The sequence below is a fragment of the Python bivittatus genome, unplaced genomic scaffold (assembly GCF_059951505.1).
Source record: "Python bivittatus isolate LINGU-HERP-01145 unplaced genomic scaffold, Pbiv_v1 ctg000980_np1212, whole genome shotgun sequence".
Classification (NCBI taxonomy): Eukaryota; Metazoa; Chordata; class Lepidosauria; order Squamata; family Pythonidae; genus Python; species Python bivittatus.
Window position 1 is genome coordinate 34,210,868 of NW_028277125.1, and position 22,402 is coordinate 34,233,269.

Here is a 22,402-nt window from a genome sequence, read left to right on the forward strand (position 1 = left end):
CACTGTTAGAAAGCGTAGTAAGAAATACCCACTAGAAGATCTTAATTTCAGATTATAGCCACAGTCGATTTTGGTTGTAAAGTGCAGCAGATGCTGTAAACGAAATTTAATGCGGTTTGCTTCGCCTCCACACTTTTGGAGGAATAAATATAACTGAACTCAAAGGAATTAATTCGAGTAATTATGCAGACAATTATGCCACTTGTTTCTACAGTCACAGGATTAGGCAACTCCGATTTTTTTTTACTTCAACTCCCATCAGCACTTACCACCATGAAAAATACCAAGGAACTATGGAAATGGTTTGGAAACAAAGCCCACTGATTTAAATAGGATTCTCTGCAAATATATTGTGTAAAAGTGTGTAAACAAGGCCACGATACTTATTTCCAAGGAATATATATATATAGGATTATATTACGGTGTATTTAATCGCCTCTTCCACTAAATGGGGAATAGAAAGGTGCTCCATTTATTCGATAATGTCAAATAGACTCCTCTTCACTTTTTTTCCTATCTCTATCTTTTTTTTTTATCTCCAGATCTCTGCTCAGAGTCGCAAAAGACGCGCCGGAAGAGTATGTGCCGACGTTCTCGCTTAGTTTTCGGCTCTCGCGAGAACAGTTGAAGCCGGAAACTCCACGTCGGTGAATTGAGCTGGGAGAGGATCTCGGCTAGTTGGGCGGCCTGAGTAGCCGCCGCGGGAGCCAGCGTTATGGTAAGCTGGGGTTGTTCGGGAGTTTCAAAGACGGGAGCTTTGGTGGAGGCTTCTTTATGAGTCGTAGGCCGAGGAGGGGGGATGGATATAGCTGGACCGAGCAAGGGTCGGGTCAGGAGTCCGTGTGGAAGGGACTTGGTTTGCTACCACCTCCATTCGCGCAAGAGCCTTGCGCTCAGTGTTGCTTTTCCAAACAGTTGCTTCCGTAGATTAATCGGTAGAAGCTCGGCGTGTTTATGAGCCGTGCAGTAAGCAGAAATCTAACCGTTACGGTAATGTCTCCTGGCCCGAACAAAGCCGTCTCTGCTGATTTCTTTGCAAAAGGCGGGCAAATCTGTTTCCCGTGGGAAAGTGGCAACCCTGTTTAAGTTGCTTGGGAGAGGAGAAATGCTTATTGATTCTGAAGCTTGATTTAATTTACTTCTGCCAATTTGCCTTTGCAGTAGATGCTGTTGAATCAAAAGTGATAGAGCCCGCTTGCGTTCATAGGCCTTGAGATTTGTCGGTGCTCTTTGTTATGGTGAAAGCACATCCTGAACCTTGCAGAATTTTCATATATGCTCTGAGAGGGTTTAACTGCTAATGAGGGCAGAGCTTCTGGTAGATCTTTGGTCATACCTTACCTGTTCCAGATGTTGCTGGGAAAAAGACAGGCACACTTTCTGTTATTTGTATATTGTAATATGTTGTGTGAACATTCAACAGTGCTGCAGTTGCTGCTTTTATTCATGCCCTTTTCAGTCTCTGTAACTGGGGCTAACCCAACAACCACTAATGGCAGCAAAGAGAGTTTTCTGTGTCTGTCTGTTTCCATCTAATGGCCATCCAGATTTTTCCAGCATAGATATGGTTGCCTTAATGTAGACATATTAAATCAGGCTAAAAGATATGGGCAAGTGCCCCATAGCTGAGCCATTGTTAGATCATTAGTAAAGTTGCATGATTATTGTAATGATAGTCCTTTACTTGTTCAAAACTAACCCTGCATGTTCCAGAGTTTTAGAGATAGAAATGCATATGCATAGATGCATATTTGAACAGATGCAGTTGTTTTATTTTATCACTGAGGAGAATAATACTGCTAGTTTGTTTGTTTTTGTTTGTTTGTTTGTTTGTTTTTTAAGTGAAATATAGCCATGGCTTGATCCAATATTATCAACTCTGATTAGTTCAACCTTTTCAGACTGTTCCTACTTTGGATTATTCTTTACAGAAGGACTGGGAATAAGTTTGGACTGGGAATAGCATATAACCTACATGCCTTGCCAGTGACCTTTGTTTTCTCTTAATGGTTGTGGATATATTAAAAGGCATCACACTTTTAAAAACTTATATTGAGGCTTCTACCTCCAGTATGGTTTGACAATTCTCTCAAGTTAGAAGCCTCTTGTTCTGTCTGTAGAATTCTCGCCCTGCCCATTTCTAGGAGCTGCCCAAAACTAACTTTTTATATCAGTAATTATTTTGTATTGCCATAATTCTAACTTTGATTAATCTAGATGGAAAGTGTGATATTTTTACATTAAAAATGAATGTTTCTGGTGTCAGTGACAATATTTGTTTGCTTGCTTGATTTGTTATATGGTCTGGGGTTTACAAAATTCATGGGCCACTTCAAACATCATCTTTAAGAGAAACCAAACTGGCACATTGCAGTAAGAACATGGTATATCCTTACATAAATATAATTGAGCTTTTATCTTCATTTTTTTCCTTATAGTATACACAGTTACTCTTTGTGTTTGAAATAGCCTCATAATTCTTCTTCTGTTTAGCCTCTCCGACTTGATATAAAGCGGAAACTAACAGCTCGATCTGACCGAGTGAAAAGTGTGGACTTGCATCCCACAGAACCATGGATGTTGGCTAGCCTTTATAATGGCAGTGTTTGTGTTTGGAACCACGAAACACAAGTAAGCTTGATATAAAATATAGTTGGTAAACCCTTGTGAAAGGATAATTGGTGTTATTATGGAGATAGATTTGTATAAAATCTAAATCTCCTTTTGTATTTTTTTAAATTCATTTGATGCCATATAAATTTTTTTTTTTTAATTAACTCTCGTGTCCTCCCACCAAAAGTTGCATTTATGGTATTAGTATTTTTCTTCCTATTTGGAGACATCTAGGGAATTTTGAGCTATTATTTCTTTTCCCAAAAATACCAGGTTTATGTAGTTTTAGAACAAAATTATTGTAGATTTCTGGTTCTAGCCTAGGGTGCTATAATTTACATGACAGTTGAAAAATAGCCCTTTTAAAAATCTATTTGCATGAAAAAAATTAAAACTATGTTTTATTTTCAGACACTAGTGAAGACTTTTGAAGTATGTGACTTACCCGTCAGAGCAGCTAAATTTGTGGCAAGAAAGAACTGGGTTGTTACAGGAGCTGTAAGTTTTCATTTGTGTCATATATATTTCTGAAAGCAATAGTCTAAGTATTATTTCTAGAACCTCCTATAGTTTACTTGTTAGAGATCCTGACGTTCAGATTTAACTTTGATAACAACTTTTAATGTCCAATTATGGCTTTATATCCACAGTTCTTTTTTTAACAATTCTATTGTGCTACATTAATAACAATTATTAACAATTAAAATATATGCACAATTCTAATATGGAAATTTAGGATTCTTAGACAGTTTACCTGCACTACTGGATTTTCCCCAAACTAACTGTTGACCCTTTAAAAAAAAAAAAAATCTGGAGGAGATAGGTTGTTTTGAGAATCTATACACTAGTGAAACCCTCAGTTTACTAGAGTGAAGCTGTTTTAAGTGTATTTGTTTATAAAAAGTAATTCAGTATTTTTATTAATTCTATTGTGTTAATTTTATCCCCAAAAAGGGAAAAATAGAAAAGAAGACAAACAAAATAATAATATACTACAATATAATAAGTAATTTGGTTCAGTTTTTAAGTACATCATTAAACCTTGGTCACAGAATATTGATCAACTTTCCATGATATTGATAGAGAACCAATTCATACAGAAAACAATGTAATCAGGAATTGTATAATCGAGTATTCATCATATGCATAGAAAAGTCATACACATATCTCGAGCCTCTAAGTCATCACGACATTCCTTATACTTTTATTCATAAATGCATTAAACAGTCAAGGGGATATTATATATTGTTGCCTTACTTGCTGTTTGGTGTTGAATCATTCATTAAACATTCTATTTATTATGCACGCTTTACTTTCATTATATGCTACTCTGATCACATTCAGCAACCATTATGCAATTCCATATTCACTCAGAAATTCCATTGTTCAGACTTTTTCATTTTGTCATACTTTTTATCTTAGTCATAAAAGCACAATAAACTTACTTTATTCCATTCCTACATTTTTCAGTAATCTGATGAAAACCAAATATCTGGTCTTCACCTTCCTGTCATACAGCTGCATTCTACTTGTCATATTATTCTCAGTGTCACCTCTAATATTCTTTCCAATCAGAATTCTGCCAACTTTAAACTTTAAAGAAACATTTAAACTAATACCCATGTTGTTTCTGCATTTCGTCTTGTTACCATTCTTTTTTATAATGTAAAAATAATGGCTTTATTTATTATTTTCAGTTTCTATAGCTGTGCATCTCAAATGTATGACTCTGTGGCTCTCAGAAATTAAATAACAATATTAAAAAAACACAAAAACAAGTTAGAGAAAACAATATAAAACCATATAACAACCAGACAATACAATCCATAGCTGGTTATTTATTTTGTATTTATTTATTTATATATCACATTTGTCACTGCCCATCTCATTAAAAAACAACTCTGAGCGGTTTTACAAAGCAGTTAAAATAAATTAAAATTACAATATAAAATAATCCTAAATAAATAGAAAATAAATATAATCCAAGGATAGATGTTAAAATTAGCAGTAACTCAGGGAGTGTCATCAAGGCACCAGCCACCCCCAGGACTGGGTAAGATTCTTGATTATTCCAGTTGTCAGACACAAACACAGTATTCATGCACATTAGACAAGTAGATCACCTTTAGGTCTTAACAGTGCTCCAATTACACTGTCTACACTTGCAGTATTACCATTTTTAAGCATTCTCACAGCACTAATAGCTTCTTTTTCATCTATTTGTCTTGGCTAACAACATTTTCGAGCATTTTGTTCAGTTCCGCTCCTTGACATAGCAATATCGTTCCCATGCAAATCTCTAAAATACTCCTTCAAGCATTGCTTCACCTTCTTTAGCTCTTTCTACCCACTTCCAAAACAGTATTTTTACTTGCATTACAATTGCCCTGTATTTTCTCAGCCTCTTAATATTAAGTGTTCCTTGTTCTTTGCAGAGTCACTGTTGTGAGATGGGCAGCCATATAAATCATTTGAATAAATAAATGTGAATAAACTATCTTTGTGCACAGTATATAGTATCATCTCATTTTTGCAGCAAAAATAATGTGTATATACTTTTTTTATCCTGGCCTATTGAAAACCTGGCTTTGGTGCCAGGCATGGGATTGATGTTTTATTATTTGTCTAGGGCCCCTGTTTTTGTTTTGTTTGATTTAGCTGTTTATAAGATTATTTTGTCTGGCCTGTCTCTCTGACTTGATATTGTTATGTTTTGTTTCTAGTTTTAGATTACCGCCCAGAATCTGTTGGACAAATTCAAATAAATAAATAAAATTATTTTTTGGCCTTCCATTATGCATCCTTTTTTATATGTCACATTAGCATATTGCTATACATATCCATGGGATTTTGTAATGTTCTTTTTGCTCTGTTGCAAATATCTTCCATGTCATCTCTCCTTATGTCCACATCTCATTCACTCTGTTGGGAGTACTTATTTTTTTAGCATAAATCATTTACTTTTGCTAACTACAGTAATTCTACTTGTATTCCAGGTTCCTTCACTCCTCTCCTTTCCTTTCCTTCAATTTTCATTTTCTCCCAAATTCCATTCTTGCTACAACTGCAATATAGTGTGTCCACATTGAGAACATTTCATCATCCTTGTATTTTGCACTTATTTTCCCAGTTTTTCATCATATCAATTGAATCAATGATGTTTTCACCTTATTCCTTTGCCATGCATTTGCATGTTTATGCAATGTTTATGTTTAATCAGCTTCTCTGTAAATAAGGGGTTTCATGGAGTTATCTTTTTTTCCCCACAGGATGATATGCAAATTAAAGTTTTCAACTATAATACTTTGGAAAGGGTACATATGTTTGAAGCACACTCAGATTATATTCGCTGCATTGCTGTGCATCCTACACAGCCTTTTATTCTAACTAGCAGTGGTAAGTATATCAGTTCTTTCTTGGCAGCTTTCTTTCCATTTAGTAAGGAAAAAACCTTTCTATCTGAAGGTTGAAGCACATATTGGTAATTGAATAACTTGATACACTTCTATCAAAATTACAGAATGCCTTATTTGTAGTTGGATCTTGATGTGTTGTCTGGCTTCCTCCCTTTGCCAAGTAGATTTTCTAAACTTCAAGACTATTCAGGAAAGGTGATTAAAAAAGCGAAACAAATATATACTGTCTAGTTTCTAAGTTAAATTTTTCATTGTAGTAAAAAATGTGCAGTTTTTGTGAAGCAGGTAATAGTAGTGATAGAAAATCTTGCAATGATTTATGTTCTCTCTCTCTCTCATAGATGACATGCTTATTAAACTATGGGACTGGGATAAAAAATGGTCCTGTTCTCAAGTGTTTGAAGGGCATACTCATTATGTAATGCAGATTGTCATAAATCCAAAGGACAATAACCAGTTTGCTAGTACCTCTCTGGACAGAACAATCAAGGTATAATGCATTACTACTTGGAAGTAGTAATTACTATTACTACTATTACTTCAAAAGTCAGAATTATTAATTTGAAATAAAATACATTCATCTCTTTGTAGATGCTTAACTATTCCTGTAGCAGAACTGACAACTGCCAGATTTGAAACATTGATTCATACCAACATTCATGCTGTCTGATATGACAAAAACCTAGTTAAATTAATATATATAGAACAATCAAGGTATAATATATAGCTTATGATATTTGGCATTGAAATTACAGTAGTTGATTCTATCAAAAATAGCAAGGCCCCTTATGTTACTTTTAAGTACATTTAGTATATTGATATTTTTAATTGGAATGCAGTTTCTGCTTTAATCAGTGATTGCTTGGGAGTTCAAGGTATGGATTGTGGAGATTCAGTATGATAGCAAAGGCTTCTCCTGATGCAGACGGTGTTTGACCTTAAGAAAAAGTTTTTCTTATGTGTATGCCTTTTCTTGAATAAGATTGAAATTGTATCAGCAAGGCCATAAATTAGTCAATGAGTTTTTCTACGTTTATCTAGAAATCTGAAGAAACTGCTAGTATATTAAAATTTTAAATTCTTCTTAGACCGATCTCTTTTTCCTTTCATTTAATTTTGCTCACAAGAATTTGAGCAGGATATTATAAATTTAATTTAGCTGAAGGTTTCAGAATCATATTCTGTTTCTATCAACTTTATTAAATGGTGGTGATACATGTACTGTGCCTCTTTTTCTTTTTTTAAAAAGATCTGTAATTTCATATTTTTGCAAGGTGTGGCAGCTTGGCTCTTCTTCACCCAACTTTACTTTAGAAGGGCATGAGAAAGGTGTAAATAGTATCGATTATTACAGTGGAGGTGATAAACCTTACCTAATTTCAGGAGCAGATGATCGCCTTGTTAAGATCTGGGATTACCAGGTATGAGACGTCATATTATTTCTAAACCATTTGGGGACAATATGAAATAGGTGAACATGCTGGGTTTTAACTGAAAACTGGATTTATGGTTATTTTTGTTATTCAGTTGAAGTTTGTTGTTGGAGAATGCTAAACATGCTTCTGTAAACGGTCATTCCATTGTATTATAATTATTTAAGAGTCATTGAGAGTTGGCTGGCATGCAAATTTAATAAATTATTATTATTACTATTATTGTTATTGAATCTTTATCAATCACTTTCATTTTTTTCTTCTAGAATAAAACTTGTGTGCAGATTCTGGAGGGACATGCACAGAATGTTTCTTGTGTCAGTTTTCACCCTGAACTTCCTATTATCATCACTGGCTCTGAAGATGGTAATCTAGCTATACATCTATGAAACTAATTTAAGGTTTTGTTTAGAGTGTTAGATGATTCACCCCACCCCCATGTAATAGTGAAAATTCAAAGCCTACAACAGGCATATTGCACGTATGCATTTTTAGCTTTAAGGTGCTTATAAATTATTCAAATCCACATTTAATTGGAATATTGCTGATTTGGTTTGTGAAGGAAGCACAGTAATAAATCATACTGTAGGTTTATTTTTGGTGTCTATTATGAATTATATTTTCAATACTTTTTTCTTCTAAATACTACTATAAACAAAATAAAATGTGTTTTTATTATGCACGTAGGCTTACAATAATTATAAACAATAGATTTTAGTTTTTTTCTCTTAACTTTTGACTTGTGACTACATGTTAAGTGCAAGAAGGTTAGAAGAGAAAAGATCAATTCCGGGCATATATTGGTTTTGTAAAGAGCTTTCTTTTGTAGTAGTTTTCCATAAAATATTTTCAAGAAATGCCTAAACATTGTGGAATAAATGCATGAATCAATAAATGAGTGTTTTTTCCCCCTTTATCACCATATTTTAGATTGTGATTATTTAACAATAATCATTCATTTTGAAATGAAATGGATACTTGGGAAATAGAATCGTTTATTAAACACTTCCGAGATTTTTTTTTTTTAATATTTAAATATTTTATTGGTGAAGTATAAAGACTGGAAGATGTGATGAAGTACAACCAAAAATAAAACATTGCTAATATGATCAGAAAAGAATATACAAACTAGTAATTAGATGAGTGACATTTGAAGAAATTAAAGATATATCTGTTAAGTATTAATAGAGCACTAGTTCAGTCCTTTAACATATTAATAAATCTACCATATAGACCATCTATTGCTCCATCTTCTAAGTTTTAATAGAATATTATTTCAGTACAATAATTATATAATATACTAAGATTCTTAATATTCTGTTATTTAGGTACCTTAGAGTAATGAATATAGATAAGAGGGGAAAAAGTGGATATTCTATCAATATTAATTACCATTTTGAGAGTTATTTTTCCTGCATAAATTTAATGTAACTGCAAACTGATTGATTAAAAATAGTTTTTTTCAGTTCTTTCCCTTGCTTGTTGATATATCGTATCTGAAGTAAGCCTGAGTCATTTTACTGATTATATATTTATTGCATTTTGTTTTATTATCGATTCTTTTGTACATAAGCCATTTCAGGAAAGGATTGATTTTTGTTGTTGAAAGTGCCTAATATTGTACATTCCCTCTTGCTCCCTCCTCCTTCTTTTTCACACAGGAACTGTTCGGATCTGGCATTCGAGCACTTATCGCCTGGAAAGTACTTTGAATTATGGCATGGAACGAGTGTGGTGTGTTGCAAGCCTAAGAGGATCAAATAATGTGGCCCTTGGCTATGACGAGGGTAGCATCATTGTCAAAGTATGTTAGTCTTAGAAAACCTATAATTGTAGATATCCACCAGCTGAGGGATTGCATATTTTTCATTTTTATTTTTTTATAATTAAATTTATATGCCACTCATCTTTCCAAAGGGCAACTCTGGGTGGGTCACAATTAAAATCCAAAACAATAAAAATATAAATGTCCATATTAAAATTAACTAATAACAATTATATATAAAAAGATTATATACAGTTCAAAATGATGGGGGGGAGCAGTACTGATCGTCCCACCAGCCAATTCCAACAGTACGAGCCCCCATCAGGCCCCCAGGCCATCTGGCATAGCCATGTTTTCAGACTTTTTCAGAAGGCCAGGAGAGTGGGGTTGGCTTTCATAAGTGAGAAACAGAAACCTATTGAGCATTTTGCACTGAAGATTTTCCTTGCTTGTCGTAAATCACAGATGTAAGTGTAGTGGTTCATGAGATGTATAGGATGTTTTATTCTATTTTCATTTTGATTTTCTCCTTACTAGCTTGGTCGGGAAGAGCCAGCCATGTCAATGGATGCAAACGGAAAGATTATTTGGGCCAAACATTCCGAAATTCAGCAAGCTAATCTCAAAGCAATGGGAGATACAGAAATCAAAGATGGGGAGAGGCTGCCTCTTGCTGTGAAAGATATGGGCAGCTGTGAAATATATCCTCAAACTATTCAGCATAATCCAAATGGGCGGTAAGGTTCATTTTTCAGAAGATAAATGTTTTAGTACAGAGGCTTATCTTAAATTATATGTAGAGCCAAAGGCATTTTAGGAACAAACTCTATGAAGCTCTCTTATTTTGAATTAGAATTTGTTGACATTGACGGGCAATAGTTTTATGTGTTTTAGGTAAGTTTTTTCACAGTGCTATTTGAGTGTACCCAAGACTTTGTGCATACAAAGCATGTGCTCTGCCACTGAGTTGTTTTACATCTTTTTTTATAATACCTTTTTTTAGTCTTGCAGACAAAATGTTTTTTATATACCTGATTTACTAATGCTTTTGTTTTGTTGTTTCTGTCTTTCAGATTTGTAGTAGTTTGTGGGGACGGCGAATACATCATTTACACCGCTATGGCCCTGAGAAACAAGAGCTTTGGCTCTGCTCAGGAGTTTGCATGGGCACATGATTCTTCTGAGTAAGTAATGTAACCCTAGTATGATTCTTGCATGTTATCCTGTGTGGCACGTGAAAAAGCTAAGTTAGAAAGTAGAATGTGTTTCTGAAGGGACTACTGGTCTTTCTCAGATAAGCATGAAACATATCTGAGAAATTTTAAAAATAAATTTTATTATTCAAACATTTTAATAAAGGCTGGATAGACTGATTTTGGTCGGGCAGGCATGCATGGCTGGTGGGTTATGTGTCATCCAAATCTCACTAATTTTTCTTGAGCCCTGGTAAACATGAACAGCTTAATGAACTGCTTTAGCAAACTATGGAAATTCTATGTACCTACTGTTGCCTGCTACTTACTGTGTGCATTAATTTGTTGAAGTTGGTTGTTACATTGAATTATTTTATGTGCAGGTATGCAATCAGAGAAAGCAACAGCAGTGTCAAGATATTTAAAAACTTCAAAGAGAAGAAGTCCTTTAAACCTGACTTTGGAGCAGAAGGCATGTTATTCCCGTAATGCTCAGTATTCTTCTTAGATAAGCATTTTCTAGTAAAATACTAATTTCTGTTTCTTTCTTATGCAGGTATCTATGGTGGTTTCTTATTGGGTGTCCGATCTGTCAATGGTTTGGCATTTTATGACTGGGAAAATACAGAACTGATACGCAGAATTGAAATACAGCCCAAACATGTGAGTGAGTTGTTATTTTAACTGAATCTCATTGATTATCTAAGAATTTCTTGATTTTTAGAATATTGTTGAAAACCTAATAATTTCACCAAGCCATGGGGCTCGGTTGTTATGATTATCCCTTCACATGATGAATTGGTTTTCCTCTAACAAATGTGATTATTCGTTTTTAAATGCAGTTATAATGTGTGGCTTGTTTTTAAATTTTATTATTTACTGATCAGTTTTTACTCCCAAATTACACATTTGGGGAGCTGTATGCCACTCAGAGTCTCTTGTTTGGTATGGCTTATAAGCCTTGCAAATAAATAAATAAATAAAGCTTAAATTTTACAGAGCCAAGATGATAATTAATTTTAATTCTTTTGAAGAAAAATAAAAATGTTTTCAATAAGCATTAGTGTGATAAGCTTAATATGCTTCCTTTTCACAACCCATGACCTCTGTTGTTTTGATTTAGATTTTTTGGTCTGATTCTGGTGAACTTGTCTGCATAGCTACAGAAGAATCATTCTTCATTCTGAAATACCTTTCTGAAAAAGTTGCAGCCGCACAAGATACACATGAGGGAGTCACTGAAGATGGCATTGAAGATGCCTTTGAGGTACCTGCACAGTGGGATCTGATCCCTTGTCAATAAATATTAATAAATAAAGAATAAACCTGTAGCCAGCTGTATTTGTATAGATGTGTTTTCCTGACAAAATGAGTGAATGGGTGGACCACTTGGGCACTTCTGCTTCATAATATTGTATGAAACTATATGAGTAGCAAATGTTCATCTTTTGCTTATTACTTCACTCTTTTAGCAGAATACTATTCTGTTTGGTAGATTTGTATTTTAAGAGTTCTTCATTTCAAAGTTCATGAAATAATGCATTCATTTGCCAATATGGGCAAACTTTTGTTAAAAACATTTTGCTGAATCTGTTGGGATTAGTACAAAATGTAAAATCTTTACTCTTCCATTAGGTCCTTGGTGAAATTCAAGAGATTGTGAAAACAGGACTTTGGGTGGGTGATTGTTTTATTTATACCAGTTCTGTGAACAGGCTGAACTACTATGTTGGAGGAGAAATTGTCACTATTGCACACTTGGACCGGTAAGCGTTCTGTAGTTTATAAGATATCTTGTTGATGTAAAATCATTCTGCCATTGTGTCTTGCAGCATATTCTTAATGTGTCAAGTAGATATGCAGTGCCAGAAATGGACAGAATATAGTTCTTAGATAATGTTCAGAGTGGAGTGAAGTCCTGATGGTGGGAGGACTCCAGAATTCTAACTCTGTATTGTTCATTCAACATAATGCATAAAGCTCAACATTTTATATGATTTCTCAGCTTTTTTCCTCACTAGGTATTTTTTAAGGAAAGAGAAGAATTCTAGAGATCTATGGTTATAGCAAAGTTGCTTTTCAGTGGTTACTTCTGAGAAACTTTGCAACTATTATCTGTGCCTCAGCATATTGATTATGTTTTGATAGTACCTCATTGTTCTTGGTGTGTGAACGAAACACTGCTTCATAGCAGACTAAATTGTATCTAGACTTAATTGTAATTGGAACAGGCTTGCTGATGTTATTTACCTGTTTACATTAGGTAAATAATTGTTCCTGATCTTTCAGATTTCTCAGACTCAACTATTTGAAATCTTACTTTACATCTGTGTTAAATTAACATACTTTTCTCTGTCTTCTTTCTTTTCTCAAAGAACAATGTATTTATTAGGGTATATCCCCAAAGACAACAGGCTTTACCTTGGTGACAAAGAATTAAATATAGTGAGTTATTCCTTACTAGTCTCAGTGCTAGAATATCAGACTGCAGTGATGAGGAGAGACTTCAGTATGGCCGACAAAGTTCTCCCTACAATTCCAAAGGAACAAAGGACCAGAGTTGCACACTTCCTTGAGAAGCAGGTAAAAAAGGTTCCCCTAGTCTTTCAAGTCTTAGTTGTGAATAACAACTAAGGATCTATTATGTAATGAACTTTTATATTGTGAACAACCAGAGGCTCTCTGTTTAAAGTTAAGATGCTCCACTATTCTTTGTTTGGGCAAACTACTGTATCTAAACAGGGAGCAAGCCCCACACTCACACACACTGATGATGTTACCTACTTGGATAATGAAATGTCTGCATGCAAACAGCCAAGCTCAGAGAGCACCAAGGACTCCACAGTGTATTAATAAGACAGCTGTGTTGTCAGACAGGACATTTTCAGTCCGTTCTTCATAATTCTTGAGTGTAAAATAGGTGCATTCGGGCTATTTTATTGCAAACTTTTTGAAAAGTGAAAAATGCTGCTGCAGTTTGGCAACTTACAATTAGAGTTTATTGACACCATCTTGCTATGCTTGAGGGGCCACAAAGTAAGGGGTCGGGGGGGCAATAACATGCAGCTTGTTGCAGACAGCTGAATATTTAGCAAAATGGGACCTACGTATCAACACTTAAATATGTGAAATTACATAGCTATCAGAATAAAGCAGGCTTTTCTAAGGGATGATAAGAAAATTGTGTCATTAATAAGTTGCTGTTTTAAAAATGTACTTAGGGTTTCAAACAGCAAGCACTTGCAGTATCAACAGACCCTGAACATCGCTTTGAGCTTGCTCTTCAGCTTGGTGAGCTTAAGATTGCATATCAACTCGCAATGGAAGCAGAGGTATGTTGGCATCATTTCAAAAATTTCAAAGAAGTTCCCCATCCTCTGGAACAGAATTCTCCCAGATATTATATTGGCCCCAACTCCATTTGCTTTTTGGAAAGCAGTTAAGAATAGGTTATTTCAGTGGGTATGTGGTGTATAGGTCATTGTATTTGTTTGTTCTTTGAAAAGGTATGTGATATGTTTGTTCCTCAGAGTCTGAGTAATTTACTGTACATTTTTGTGTTTTGTTTTTATCCTATTACTGAGCTGCTCAGAGTCAATCATAATTGGAACTGCAAATAAGCCTAATAAAGAAATAAATAAAATGTTCATATAGATCAGCACAAGAGCAGACTTGTGTGAAAGAAGTAGAGTTCTGAGTGCCTGGGAATAGAATTAATTCCAGGTATCTTTGTCAATGTTGAACTGAATTTAAAAATCGGTCCTGTCCAAATTATTGATAAATCATGGAGGGTCTACAGGAGTTACACTATACTGAAGGAGTAGTAAGATACATTCCTCTGAATCATCGGAGAAGGACTCTTATATCTATTGTCTGGTTATCTTGAAAAGTTGTGAAATATTTAGTTGATTCCTCTGAGATAGGAAATGGTCATGCTTCAGCTAGCTCAGAATCTTAGTAAGTTACTTACTTACTGAGAGTTTTTAGTTTACTGACCATAACCTGAATGTTGAATTGTCTAGGAATAACTTTCTATAAATTAAACACATACCATTCTTTGGAAAAGGCATATTCATAATATTGGTATGATAAATAGTTGCATGAGACTTTTTCCTTAAATTCGATGTTTTTCTTTAAGTAATATGCAAAAGGGAAAGTGTAAAAAAATCAAAGATAAGCACTAGCAGAGCCAAATAATCTTCAAAAACATTTAAGCATGGTTGATGCTCAAAAGATGAGAATATTTTGTTTCTATAGTCTGAGCAGAAGTGGAAGCAACTAGCTGAACTTGCTATCAATAAGTGCCAGTTTGGCCTTGCCCAAGAATGTCTGCATCATGCACAAGACTATGGTGGCTTACTGCTTTTGGCCACAGCTTCAGGAAATACAAATATGGTGAACAAGCTGGCTGAAGCAGCAGAAAAAGATGGCAAAAACAATGTAGCATTTATGAGCTACTTTCTGCAAGGAAAGTAAGTATCAAACATTTTGTCGTATTCAGTGGTGTTTCCCAAAGTATCTTCAATAAATAAATACTGGTTTTAGAAAATATACAAATAGTCTCTTTCTTTCCCCTCTGACTAGAGCACTGCAGTCACAATCTTGCCAGCACTCTAAGGAAACGGAGAAAATGATAAGATAGCTGTTCTCAGATGCTGGCGATTGGGTATTCTTAGCCTTACTTTATGCATCCACTAAAGCTTATCAGCCATTGGCACACGAGTAAAAGAGCAAATCAATCACTCAAAGGCTGCAACAGGGTTACTGAAAGCTCCTCCACTCCATGGCTATTTAAAGTTTGGGAAAACCTGATACACAATGTCAGTGCAACTATAGTATTTGTTTTTCAACTTGGCCAGCATCTTTATGTTTAGTTTCTGGTTGCTTTTGACCCACCTTCTTCAATTTCACTTCCTAAATAACTTTCTGTGGTTTCCAAATCTGGGTGGATAGATTTTATACCTGCAGGAACTACCTTTTCTTCAGCTGGAGTCTGATCTCTGTGGGGAGACTGTTCTACAACACCAAAGCTGCCACTGAGCAGCAGCATCTTCTAGTCCAGTGTTTCTTAAACTTTTTTCTCTCAGGATCCCTTCCCACTTTTAAATATTATGGAGGACTCCTTGTTTATATGGGTTATATTTATCAGTATTTACCGTATTAAAAATTAACATTGATGCATTCGCTTCTCACAATCCTTTGATGGAATTTTAATATGGTATTATTTTTCAACATAGGCTTGTTAGATAGCTTTGATTTCGCAGACCCCTGAGAGAGTCTTGGGGGACCCCCAGGGATCCTAGGGCCACACTGTTCTAGTCAGTGCTCAGCTCTTATCTCTTAGAAGTGTTGGGCAGAAGGAGTTTTTCCCTCCGTGCTGTAGTAGGTCAGGCTTGTACAAGTTGAAGGAGGCAGTGCTACAAGTATCCAGATACCAAAGCATAAAGGACTTGATAAAATAAAGCCAACACTTTAATTGTGCCTGGAACTGAATTGGAAACAAGTGCAGACCTGTAGTATTAGTGTTACATGGTCCCAGTGTCAGGAACCCATATTGAAACAATGGTTAATAGGTTTGTTTTGATGATATCACAGATTTTTGCAGAGTGCTAGAAATATTTTAAACACATTTTTCTTTTCCTACTTCTGTCATATTACTAGTTTAAATGCATATTTAAAAAAAAAATCCTGTGTCATTGTAGGCTTGACAGTTGTCTTGAGCTTTTGATTAAAACTGGACGATTACCAGAAGCATCTTTCTTAGCACGGACGTATTTGCCGAGCCAGGTTTCAAGGTAACTGAACTGTGAAAACTGTAATACAGTATAAATATTTTCTTCAAAACTGAGCTACTTGCAATGGTCATCTGTTTCATTGTCAGGGTTGTAAAACTATGGAGAGAAAATCTTTCTAAAGTCAATCAGAAAGCTGCTGAATCCCTGGCTGATCCCACAGAGTATGAAAATTTGTTCCCTGGATTAAAAGAAGCATTTGTTGCTGAAGAATATATCAAAAAATACCAAACTATATTGCGGCCAGCCAGTGAATACCCTCTAGTTACTGTAAGTTGATGCAAGTTGCCAACAATTCAAGAATTTAACAATCTTGAGTGTCAAAGAATTTCTGCTTAAGCATTATTAATTTTTTTGTTTGTTTGTTAGCCAAATGAAGAAAGAAATATCTTGGAAGAAGCCAAAAGCTTCACACTGCAAAACAAAGGATTTGAGGTCAGTATTAATAGATTTGGAAATAGCACACTTTTTAGAGAAAGGAAAGCAGGGCTGGGCAAATTGCAAAAAAAAAAAGTGACTTTTAGGCTAAATATTTCGTGAAGCTTTGTGTGATTTCCAAATCCTTTTGCAGTTATACAGTTCAGATCGCTGATAAGTGATCTCTCTTTTTCCCTACTTAGTAGGAAAAAACAGGAACAAAAAGATTGTTGGAGAAAAAAATACATAAAAAATACATAATGAATGGTCCCATCCTGTTTTTGCTTTGGCCCCCAGAACTGCAGCAGTCAGCAGAAAAAATTCCAATATTTTTTACAAATAAATTCTTAGTAGCATTTCAAAGCACACTTTCTTTTTATGGGTTTATACAGATGATTCTATTTATTTCTAAAACATTGTAGAATGCAGTGGATAGAATCTGATTGGTGAATGAGCATTCTTCATTTATTTCCTCAGAATTGTTTTAATTCTGAAATATGTTGAATATTCAAATCAAGTAGGTATTCAAAAAGATACAGAAATTCACAGTCCAATATTGGCTACTTAATGTGAAGTATAGAAAGAAAGCTGCATACACCATAACAGCGAATGTAAAAAGTAAAAGATGAAAGTGCAGGAGATGAAAATCACTGGAATACTCTCTGGAAAATACTCACCTGCATTTTGCAAATAGTCCATCAATGGTTTCCATTCTTTAAGGTAGTAATTGTTTGAGTTTTCTTTTAATAAGCAAGTCAGTTTGTCATTTTCTGCCATATCCATCAGGTTTAACAACCATTCTTGTATTGTATTGTCGAAGGCTTTCATGGCCAGAATACAATGGCTGATGTGTTTCTTCCGGGCTGTGTGGCCGTGTTCTGGAAGTTTTGGTTCCTAATGTTTCGCCAGCATCTGTGACCGGCATCTTCAGAGGACAGGAGCACAGAGAACTGTTTCTGTTCTCCTGTCCTCTGAAGATCCCGGTCACAGATGCTGGCGAAACATTAGGAACCAAAACTTCCAGAACGCGGCCACACAGCCCAGAAGACCCACATCAGCCATTTTTGAATTGTTGGTAGTGTCTGGGTTTTCCAGTATTGTACATAAAGAAGTCTTGCTGCAGTAATCATGTATTGAGTAATTCTAATAAGATGTTTTTCTATTTGAAAGTCCATTATCCCCAACAGGAATAATTCTGGTTTCAGTGGAATCTGTATTTGCATCAACATTTGTATTTGAATTCAAAATTTGAATCCAAAATTTCTTTGCAATTTTGCATGTTCACCACATATGGTAAAATGACCTCTCTTGTTGATTGCATTTCCAACACATGTTGGAAATTGTCCCATACATCTTTGATAGTCTTTGGGGTGTCATATACCATCAATACATCATTTTATAGAAATTTTCTTTCAAGGTATAACATAAAGTAAATTTTAATCCTTTAGACCACATATTTTCCCATTGCTGCATATGTATATTATGACAAATATTTTTTGCCGATTTAATCATGCACTCTTTAACTTATTCTTCAACCATTTTTTCTCTCAACAATAATTTGTACATTTTTGCTATAAAAGAAAACAAGGCACTCGAGAGCACATGCTGGCACTCCAGGAGTATATAGGACACCAGCAGGGTCATCCAAGGTGTGAAGGTCATTCCAGCTGCTTAGATAAAGCAAGCAAGCACCTATATCAGGCAGCAACAATTAGGAAGATGCTGGGTGTGGATAATCACTTTAGTAATAATGGCAGAGGCATTTGGTAGAGTAGCAGTAAAGCCCTTGGAAAACATATTCTGATGCCATGACTTGTATATACCCGCAAGCAACAGAACTGAGCAGGCTACTGTTTCCCTATCATATTTTATGGAAGCAGGATATAAAGAATATTGATGTTTTTGAACTTTGATGGTGGTGAACATTCCTGAGAATACCATGAATAGCCATGAAAACAAAAGAATGGATCATCAACCCAGAGTTCTCACTTGAGGCACAAATGACCAAGCTCAAATGACCATATTTTGGACCTATCTAGTTCTCTTGAGAAGTCTATAATGTTGGGAGAGGTAGAAGAAAAAAGAACAGCTAGTAGCAAGGCACATAGACTCAGTTACAGTTGTGATGGGTGCACCACTGGAAGATCAGAAGAACCAGGATTTGGGAGTAGGTCTATCTGTGTGGTTGCTAAGAGTCAACACCAACTTGATGGCATAAATATGAAAGAAGTTTGGATGAAATTAAATTGCAAATTAATGGAAATGTTTGAATTGAGTTTCCGTGCTCTGAATCTAAGTGAAAATGTTAGAAGTTTTCAGAAGTTTTGAGTTAGTGTTTTGTAACTCTCAAGTACAGGAAAGTTTTGGTTAGAAGAGTTGCAGTTACAGTATATAATTGGATGGAAGTAGAAGCTTTATTTTCCTCCTCTTTCATAGGAAAGTAAGTTGTTCATTGTAACATACTCATCACAACAAAGCTCTAGTGTAATAACAGTAAAATCTCAATTTAATGTACCATTTCAGAAGAGTTGTCTGTTAAATCTGAATGTTCATTAAATCAGAATTTCTGGTAATAGTTGTTTATTATTTATTAAATTGTATATTTGGCAGATAGTATCTGTAAAACAATAAAGGGAATATATAAAATCAATACAGTACAATAAAATAGTCCCAGATGACAGCTTTCCCTAGGAGCTGAATTTTCACTAGCTTCTGGAGGGATGGTCAGGTTACATGCTAACTTGACCTCAAGGGGAAGGCTATTCCATAAAATAGTCTGCAATGGAAAAAAATGGTCTACAGTTCTTTCCCATTGACCTTAGGAATGTGGGATCATTAACAAAATTTTACCAGGGAGCACGTAGTGCACCTGCTGATTCCCTAGGAAGAAGGGTGTCCTGAAAGTACGTAGGATCCAAGTCATATAGGGCTATAGAAAACCAACACTTTGAATTGCCCACAGAAAGCTACTGATAGACAATGCAGGGCTCATAGCATAGGCATCGTGTGGCATAACTAAAGCAGTTCTCATCTCCCAAAGAGCAGGCCACTGCATTTTGCACCAACTGCAGTTTTCAAATGGTAGTCAACCCTAACCCATGTAGAGCATATGTATTAGTTCAGCTACATGGCAATATGGGTGTGAATCACTGCTGACAAAGTCTCTTTTTTGCAGATGAAGGCCATAAATGGCATATCTGCAGACAGTAGACAAAGGCCCTCCTACCCATGGCCTCCACCTGCCCTCCAGCATTAGCCATAAGTCCAGCAATACCCACAATCATGGGCTTTCTGTTTCAGTAGCTCCATTTGCTTATGTTCAGCTACAGCCTGTTTTGACCCAAGAACCTTTTAAATGCAAATCAAGTTTCTACATCTTTGGCTCAACCCAGGATGGAGATGTAAATACCACCCCAGCTTCCTGTTTCATGTAGATATTAAAGACCCAACAAGAGGTGAAGGGACAGAAATAAGCTTCCCACTGGACCAACGTCTTGCCCTGCCTCAACTAGACCTATCAACTTAGGTAAGGACAGAACCACTGACAGTGCCTCTGATCCTCACAGATGGTCTAGAAGGATACCATGGCATAAACCTTCCACATCCAGTCATAACAGTGGTCATCTACAAGAGCAATCAATGCTGTTTTCATCCCATGTGGGTTGAAAAGCATCTAGATAATAGATGTAGTAAATTGGCTGAATAACATGACATTGATTACTTAATGACACAGTTCAGACTACTTTAGAAATAACAGATGGTGACATTCAAAGTAAAATTGTATCTGGTGCTTCTAAAGTCCACTGAATGGATGGCCCAGAGAATTGAGGTTTCACTGTAAATTCAGCTTATATTAGGGGAACAGGAGATCTTTGGTACAGATAGGCACAAGGGATGGAAAAGATGTGTCAGTCAAATAAAGAAGTTGAATGGTACACATTATTTCTTCATTACATAGTTTTTTTCTCTTTTATAAGGAACCAGAAGATGAATTAGTCCCATCTCTTATGTCTATAATAGCACCTCCAGTTGCCAGTAAGGACCCGATTGAGATCAAAGATGAAAAGGTAAACTTACATGTACCATACTAGAAAGGAATTAGCAGTTGGGAAGTTCTAATCCTACTACGTATCTGTAATTTCCTTGTTTCAAATTACTATTTGATAGTGTCAAAATTAAAGCAATGCAGAGCCAAGTAATAGTATAAGCTGATTGCAAGCCAGTGAACTGTCTTTTAAGTCATCCCTCTATTTAGGACGCTAATACATCAGAAATTTTTTACTTTACTTTCTAAGATACTAATTAACTGTCTTCAAAGAGGAGTGGGAAATTAAGGTAAACAATATTTTTAGATGACAGGCTAACTTCATTGTGCTGAATGTAAGCTCTTGGATGTAACTGCAATGATTGACTTGTCCTAACATTTTCTCTTACATTTTGAGTACTATCTTTCTCATTAATGCTCTTAATCAGCTCTAGGTATGAAACTCATTAAGAAAGTATATATTAATAAGTGTGTTCTTACCCTAATATATTTAATTTTATTTTCCAGTTTGTTCCTAAGAAATAAACTGTATTTTAATATGGTTGTTCATATCAAATAAAGTCAACAGTTTAATGAATTTCAGCATTGATCCAGCATAGCAGAAAGCTTCAATAATTGTAGTTCAGATTATTTTGACTAAAATGGCTTTATTATTTTAAAGCTAATCTAATAAAATGTTCAAATTATGTATTTTTAAGGCTAAAACCAGGAATTAACCTTTGTATCCCTAACATGGTAACTGGTTATTTTGCAAGCTGTTTGCTCATTATCAACTGTTCTACTGGTTTAGACTACTGCACTGTTGATTTAATTCTGATACTGATTCTATGGTATATACCAATCCCAGTCCATCCACTTCCTTATATAACCATAGAACTAATTGTCTCTGTTGAATGAGGCTTGTATACTTATTCTAACAACAAATTAACACTTAAATATTTCCTGTTCATTGTAAGCTTACAGAGTGGTGTTAGCTGCCAGTGTATATTAATGATCAACATGAATTATAACCCTGGATTTATAAACCATTTTTATGAAAACGGAAAGAAGCATCAGAGCTATATACAATTCATGTCACTTCCTCACAAGATAGCTCTGTGCAAAGAATTTGGGTTGACATAAATTTGAATTTAGACCCAAATAAGGCCAATGGCCATGTAAGATAATAGTAGCAGAATAGCATCACTAAAACAATAAATATTTAGGAGCATTACAACTTGAAAAACGATGGACTACTTTTCTGCTAATAAGATAACATTGTTCCCCCTAACTACTTATGTCTTGTTCTAGGCATTACTGGACCTGGATGTAGATCTGGATAATTTGGATCTGGAAGATCTTGATGCTACCGATATTTTTCTGGATGAAGAAATGTCTGACTGAACTTTTTAAAAGATGCACATTCTTATATCTAGTTTTCCCTATGCTTGACAGTGTAGTCTTCTTCTTGAAAAGTGGCTCTTTTTTATATTTAAGATGGAAAAATAAATAGGGAAAGTCTTTTACAGTACAGATATAGCATTCTCCATTGTAATGTAGGCTCCCTTAGATACAATAGCAAGCTCATATCACATGATCAAAAAATCCTCCAATAAATGTCTTTCAGATCCCCTCAGTCTTTGGTGTATGAAGGATTGATTTAAAAGAAAGATGAATAAGTGTGCTGAAGAAATTGTGGAATAATTGTTTTTATCATACATAGTATAAAAATGTTCTTTTAGAGCTTTA

At 35.1% G+C, this 22,402-nt stretch overlaps 1 protein-coding gene across 1 annotated transcript; it reads left to right on the top strand.

Annotated features, from left to right (window-relative positions):
* The first annotated feature begins 567 nt into the window (after window positions 1-567).
* Window positions 568-22,290, top strand: COPB2 (coat protein complex I subunit beta 2). Its single transcript, XM_015891030.3, has 22 exons — window positions 568-718; window positions 2,494-2,631; window positions 3,025-3,111; window positions 5,883-6,009; window positions 6,371-6,519; window positions 7,304-7,450; window positions 7,729-7,828; window positions 9,124-9,266; window positions 9,765-9,964; window positions 10,301-10,411; window positions 10,804-10,892; window positions 10,977-11,083; window positions 11,544-11,687; window positions 12,056-12,186; window positions 12,796-13,003; window positions 13,642-13,752; window positions 14,678-14,892; window positions 16,123-16,215; window positions 16,302-16,482; window positions 16,582-16,647; window positions 20,607-20,696; window positions 21,965-22,290. The coding sequence occupies exons 1-22, from the start codon at window positions 716-718 to the stop codon at window positions 22,055-22,057; spliced, it is 2,733 nt and encodes a 910-aa protein (XP_015746516.1). The 5' UTR covers window positions 568-715; the 3' UTR covers window positions 22,058-22,290.
* The last annotated feature ends 112 nt before the right edge of the window (window positions 22,291-22,402 follow it).